The following is a 7,501-nucleotide window of genomic DNA, read 5'->3' as shown; positions in this document are numbered from 1 at the left end:
AATTGAAGTTATCCTGCATTTTAACACGAATTAAACTACAACTAAGTTAAATTATAATTTATTTATTTTTAAAACTTAATAGATTTGTTGAAATATGTTACATACCATGATAAGATATTGAACAAAGTAGAGAAGGGATTTGAAGTGTAGACATGTGATTTACAACAACAACCAACAAAAACGAGTAAAATGAGAAGATTTATAATCGCACACATAGCTGCTCCTATACCAAGTCCAACTGATGAGTTGTATGGATATATACACCAAAATTCGACCGTATGTACGTGTGATCTCTACAATGAACAAGGATGTGTAGCGATTGTTAACAAAAATATGAATTAAGTTTAAGAAAATATACTATTAACGTGTATCGATTGTTACCTTAAATTTAGTAGCCTCGGCAGCAAAACTTGTAACTGCGGATACTATTCCGAGCAGGGCCATAATACCACACACGGCCACTACTTCCCCTTTCATCTCGGATCTAGCTTCAACTTCAATTCAACCACCTTTAAAATAAACAATATTAATATTATATTTACATATAGAAAATTGAAGGTCTACACGTGATAGTCATTTTTCTTAAATTGAGTGTTTTTTGTCTGTGAACTATTAATATGAGAGGAATGAAGTATTAGTTATTACTCTGTAATTTATAATAATATTAATATTAGTAGTTATCTATAGTTTCTATTATATTGCTAAAATGATGATGTTATTATTAGGCTAATTCCTTTGTTAAGAAAAAATCAAAAAGAAAAAGAAAAAAATTTAAGCATGGTGGGTGATGTCATTAATCTAAATAATTTTGAATTAAAATTAAATCTTATTAATTGATTATTATTATTAAATCTTATTGATAATTATTTTAATTATTAAAATTAAAAAATTTTAAATTATTTAATTAATTATTTTGAATTGAGTACGAGAAGGTATAAAAGTTAGACAGAAGAAAATCAATTCTACATTTATATTTTAATTTACATTTTTAAAATAAAATGACAACCAATATTATCTCTTATGATTGGATGTGGATTGTTTAATATGCATTTTACGTGTTTGATAAAATGTCCAGCTGACGAGTTTTTTAGTCGGAGTATGTGGTTCCACGGGTCATTAAACTAAATAACTTTAGCATTTACGTTCACTTAATACCTAAAACATAACATTAAACTGTTTCGTTCAAAAAAACTCGTAGTTGTACGGGTTATTTCACTAGTAATATTAATATATTGTATATCAAGATCTAACAATATTACGACAAAACTTACTTTTTATAGAACATAAAGTAAATAATATGATTGCGTACTTGGTAGGCTTAGGCGCTTAGCTCTCTTGACTTTTTCAAAATGATTAGTCTATATTTAATGAAATAGATAGATAAACAGTTCAAAATAAAAAGATTAATTTTCAATAAAAAAATGTCATTGATTTCAATTATTGTGTAAAAAAGTTATTTTTTTGAAAGTATAAAAGTAAAAATTGACTTTTCTTGGGTTTTTACGGAAAAAAAAAAACATATTTAAACTTTAAGAGATTCAAAGATCAAATTTTATTACAAAGGACTCAAATCAATGTCCTGACAACGACATTCGTGCTAGTGAACAAACACTTGAAACACTAATCAATAATTAGGATCCTAATGTCCTGACAACACCAAGGCCGACTTTGGACTTCACTGAAGGTACAGCAAACGGCAACAAGCTCTCGTAAACCAAATTCAAAAAACTAAACCAGGTTTCAAGAGTTGTAATCAGAAGAAAACAAGTAAAAGGTTGAGAACCAAGGAACACATCTCAGCTTTTGGATCTTTTTTGATCAATGCACCAGATTAAACCACCAATTTGTACTGGAAGGGTATTTTCATCTTTTGCCAATTACAACCTTACGTACTTGACAAAACCTCGAAGGCTATCGATCAAATCCCTCAAAACCCTAACAGGCTCCTGGCGATCGGCGATTAACGTTTCTCCGGTGACCGATCGGTCATCTTCAACCTCGTTAACACCGTTATAGCTCCGATTTATGATCATACGATTCTAACGGATTTAACGTTGATTAGTATAAGCAGTCGATCACTCAAAAATTGCAGGATATACGAATTCTTCTCAAAATCAATTGATATTCACCTTCAATTTAAGCAAAATGGAACCAGAAATCGATATCAGTAACGAAGAACAAATCAAAATCCAGAATGCTGAAGGTATGTGTATTGTTTCTTCTTTAATCACATGTGATTAAATTTGGATGAAACAGTATTTACTTTGAATTTGAGTAATTTCTTTGTCAATCACATGTAATTTCCAGTTAAAGTGATAATCATAAATAGAATGAAGACAGAAACTGAACTGTTGTAAATTTCAAGTTAGTCAATCACATGTGATTGAGTTTAATGATATGTATTTTGTTGCATGATCGTTTCACTGCTGCGAATCAAATCGTCCAATCAATTAATCAATGGAAGAAGAATACGAAGCAATGGAGCCAGAAAACGAACCAATTGAAGTAGAATACGAGATCAGTGATGAAGAAATTATAGATAACGCTACAGGTATGTTTTTTTTTTCGTATTGGATCACATGTGATTGGGTATTATGATGATACATTACTGTGATTTAATACCTGTGATTATACCGTGATTGTATATATTCAATCACATGTGATTATCTTTATTTAATCACATGTGATTTTGTTTTATGTTAATACCTGTGATTATACGTATGATGAAATAAAACATATTGTAAATTTTTTAGTATTGGATCACATGTGATTGGGTATTACGTTGATACATTACTGTGATTTAATACCTGTGATTATACTGTGATTGTATTTATTCAATCACATGTGATTATGTTTATTTAATCACATGTGATTTTGTTTTATGATAATACTATATGTGATATGTATTTCTGTGTCTCTTATCATGCACTTGTTTCTTGTTAAAAATCACTTGTGATTGTTTTAGTCATTTGTCATATGAATGAGTGAATAACAGTTAAATCACATGTGATTGTCTTTATTAGATATGAATGAGTGAAAGTAACATATTAGTCACTGATCATGTGTTAGTTGTTTAAGTTATATTTAGTGAACATTTAAATCACATGTGATTGTCTATTTTTTTTGGACAGGTATAGATACACCAATAGTAGGTACAAAACGTAAAAAAGAAACACCAGGTGGTTCATTGTATTATGCACCAATCGTTGATGAGAGTTTACTACCAGTTGTTGGAAAAAATTATGGAACACTTGAAGAGTATGAAAAAATGTATAGGTTATACGCGTTTCATGCATGTTTTGACATACGAAAGTCAACTCAAAAGACTACAAAATCTGGGTTGGTGAAGCAGAAATATTACTTGTGCAATAGAGGTGGTGTGCCAATGCAAGTAAACTTTGACACATTGCAAAGTAGTAAAAAGCCAATTAGAAAAAGCAACATGGAATGCACCGGATGTAGGGCTAGGGTTAAATTCGATTGGGTGTATGGAACTAATACGTTTATACTGTCCGACTTTCAAGAACACCATAATCATGAGTTGCTACCCCAAGAGTACCGACATTTAAGTAAAGCGGAAAGACAGATGAAGTATGCAGAGCAGTTGTTTGTATACCATTCGTCAGTGTCAAATATTGGTCCAACAAAAGCATACGAAGTTTATAGCAATATGAAAGGGTCTGAGAAAAATGTGCATGGGACTGTAACTGATTTCAGAAACTGGAGACGAGATTTGAATGTTTTTATCAATGCAAGTGATTCTCAAATGCTCGTTAACAAAATGGAAGAACGGAAGAAATATGTTCCTGGTTTTTCATTTGAGTACAAGCTTGAAAAAAGTCAACTACATTCAATTTTCTGGGCCGATGAAGTTGCAAAATGCAACTACAAGGAGTTTAGTGACATAATCTCATTTGATGCAACGTATAGAACGAACAGGTATGTTTTCTGGCTCACTAGACTCTCTAATCACATGTGATTGACATGTTTTCTGGCTCACAAGGGTTTGTAATTACTTGTGATTGTCATGTTTTCTGCATCATTAAAGTTTACAATCACTTGTGATTGACATGTTTTCTTGGCTCATTATAGTTTCTGATCACATGTGATTGACATGTTATTTGGCTCATTACAATTTCTAATCACATGTGATTGACATGTTAATTGGATTAATGACAGGTACAACATGAAATTTGTACCATTTTCTGGCATAGATAACCACCATAGGTGTGTCACTGTTGCTGCGGGATTGATCAGGGATGAAACAGCCGAGAGTTACACATGGCTTCTTACATGTTTCATGAAGACATTCGGGAAAGAGCCAAACATGATAGTGACAGATCAGGACAAATCAATGGCGATAGCAATAAAAGCAGTTTTTAAGACGGCAAAACATAGACTATGCATGTGGCACATTATGCGAAAGGTGCCATCAAAGGTATGAATATTGTTATCAAACAACAAATGTATTTAATCACATGTGATTGAAATGTTTAATGATACATGATTTGCTTAATATGAATGATTAAAAAATGATATGTAATTACAGATTCAAGAAGCAATTCCTACTATTGAAGATGAAGTAGAAAAAGACTTCAAGAATAAACTTAATAAGCTTGTTTGGAATATGTATATCGAACCAAATGTTTTTGAAGAAAGATGGGAAAAGTTGATGCACGATTTCTCATTGAAAAATGATAGTTGGTTCAAACATATGTTTGATATTAGATCAACTTGGATACCAGCATATTTTATCGACACTGAAATGTTTGGTTTGATGCGAACTACTTCAAGATCTGAGAGTGAGAATGCTTTTTTTTCAAACTTTACAAGATCTGCAGCAAATCTGTTAACTTTTATGGACGGCTTTGAATCTGCAATGTTAAAACAGAGGTCAAAGCAAGAATCTTTGGATGCACAGACAATCAAGAAAAATCCAAAATTGTTAACTCAGCTGAAAATTGAAAAGCATGCATTAAAGGTTTACACACATGCTATTTTTGCAGTCGTTCAAAAAGAGATTTATGAAGCATTGTATAGCTGTTTATTGGATAAAATGGATAAGGAGGAAGAAACGGAAATCTATGTTGTTAAAGAGGAAAAAGAGAAGACAAAAGAGGGTTCGAATGAAGAAAAACAGTTCTTCCATTACAAGGTAAAATTTATTTACATCTATGTTTATGTTTATAATCACATATGATTGCTGATTTAAAAAATGTAGCCACTTATATCAGAACTTCAGAAAAACATTTACATGTCTGTTTATATATGTAATCACCTGTGATTGGCCAATCCAATCAAAATCTTTTTATCAATCACATGTGATTGATAATATAATTTTTTTTTTTAAGGTACTTCATAACAGCAAAGACGGATCAATGGTATGTACATGTATACACTATCTACGATATGGTCTTCTGTGTCGACACTGTTTTTGGGTTTTAAAGAACAAGAACATAGAAGAAATCCCTGAAAAATACATAATGAGACGTTGGAGAAGGGACATAATACCACCCGAGTTAAGATCAAGGAGAAATAGATATGGCAATGAAAACATAGTTGTACAAGATTCTGTTAATGAAATTACCTCAGTTGTTTATGATTGTGTGGAACTTGTAGGCAGTGATGAAAATATGCTAAAAGTGATTCTTGAAAAACTTAAATTGTTGAAGAAAGAAGTTGAAGCTCAAGTGCCAAAACCGTCAAAGAAGAAAGATGATATAATTGGAAACATGATTGGAGTTTCAAAGCCTAGTACAATAGAAATACAAAACCCACCTGTTGAGAATTACAAAGGATATGCAAATGATAAGCGTCTAATGAGCGGAAAAGAGAAAGCAATAAAGGAAAGCAAAAGGAGAAAGTTTACTTGTGGTAAATGTGGACGTGACGATCACAATCAGAGGACCTGTGACAAAAAAAAAAAAGAAAGCAAAAGAACAAGCAGAAACTTCAGAAATCTGAAGTTACTACTGAATTATTTAACAATTTTTTTATTTTTTTATTCTCTTTCGTACAATTGTGAAATTCTGATGTTCCTATGAAATGCTTGAATTACATTTTTTATGTTTTTATTTTCATACAATTTTGAGGTGTTTCAATCATATGTGATTAGATAAGCCAATGAAGAATCACAAGTGATTGGTAGATAATGAATAAGTGATTAAAAACACAAGTGATTGGTGATTAACATTGAAAAACACAAATGATTGCCAAATACAGAATCACAAGTGATTGGTAGATAATGAATAAGTGATTCTTCATAAATGATTGCCAAATACAGAATCACAAGTGATTGGTATTGAAGAATCACATGTGATTGGTTGATAGTGAGTGATTAAAAACACAAATGATTGCCAAATACAGAATCACAAGTGATTAACAATGCAGAATCACAAGTGAATCAAAAACACAAGTGATTGGTAGTGATTAAAAACACAAATGATTTCCAAATACAGAATCACAAGTGATTGGTAACGAAGAATCACAAGTGATTAACAATGCAGAATCACAAGTGATTGCCAAATACAGAATCACAAGTGATTGGTAGTGATTAAAAACACAAATGATTGCCAAATACAGAATCACAAGTGATTGGTAACGAAGAATCATAAGTGATTAACAACACAAGTGATTGCCAAATACAGAATCACAAGTGATTGGTGATTAACAATGCAGAATCACAAGTGATTGGTAAAGAATAAATAAATGATTAAAGATACAAGTGATTGTCAATCATAAACCATAGTATTACAAGTGATTAAAAACCAATACAAGTGATTGGTAACGAAGAATCACAAGTGATTAACAACACAAGTGATTGCCAAATACAGAATCACAATTGATTAACAATCACAAGTGATTAAACAATGCAGAATCAAAAGTGATTGGTGATTAACAATGCAGAATCACAAGTGATTGGTAAAGAATAAATAAATGATTAAAGATACAAGTGATTGTCAATCATAAACCATAGTATTACAAGTGATTAAAAACCATAGTCCATACAATGTGATTTACCATTCAACAAAAACATAGATATGCTAAAAAATATTGTGTACCAAATAACAAATTTGTTAACACATAAAAAGTTCAACAAAAATAACATCTTATATTGTTTTTCAACATAACACTTCACTTGATTTTTGGCAAGGACTCCTTTGATCTCTCAACCCGCTCATATCTTGAGTTTTTTGCAGTCAAAACAACGTTCCTATATTCTTCTTTTGAATGAAGAATGTTGAACCGATTTGCATTTATAATCATCTGCTTGGAATGCAAATTTAGAGGATGTGTTAAAATTTTTGCTGCATACCGAACCCTCAACTTCCTGAGCTGATTATTTTGAACCGATGATTCACAAGCCAATTCCTCAGTCCAATCTATCTCGAGTGTGGCTTTAAATCTGTCCATGTGGTACATGGCAAAAACTCCACAATCAACAGCATTGTCTCTCGTAATCCATGGAATCTTGATTCTACTTGGATGAATTTCTTGAATC

General features: G+C 31.4%; 1 protein-coding gene across 1 annotated transcript; it reads left to right on the top strand.

Annotated features, from left to right (window-relative positions):
* Positions 1 to 2,457: 2,457 nt before the first annotated feature.
* On the top strand, positions 2,458 to 6,141 carry LOC139888551 (protein FAR1-RELATED SEQUENCE 5-like). The gene is made up of 7 exons (XM_071871556.1): positions 2,458 to 2,551; positions 3,132 to 3,939; positions 4,180 to 4,438; positions 4,550 to 5,155; positions 5,352 to 5,381; positions 5,448 to 5,910; positions 6,116 to 6,141. The coding sequence occupies exons 1-7, from the start codon at positions 2,458 to 2,460 to the stop codon at positions 6,139 to 6,141; spliced, it is 2,286 nt and encodes a 761-aa protein (XP_071727657.1).
* Positions 6,142 to 7,501: the final 1,360 nt, after the last annotated feature.

This window comes from Rutidosis leptorrhynchoides, chromosome 2 (genome assembly GCF_046630445.1).
Source record: "Rutidosis leptorrhynchoides isolate AG116_Rl617_1_P2 chromosome 2, CSIRO_AGI_Rlap_v1, whole genome shotgun sequence".
Taxonomy (NCBI): Eukaryota; Viridiplantae; Streptophyta; class Magnoliopsida; order Asterales; family Asteraceae; genus Rutidosis; species Rutidosis leptorrhynchoides.
Note: the sequence above shows the minus strand (reverse complement) of the source record. Positions and strands in the feature narration are given on the sequence as shown.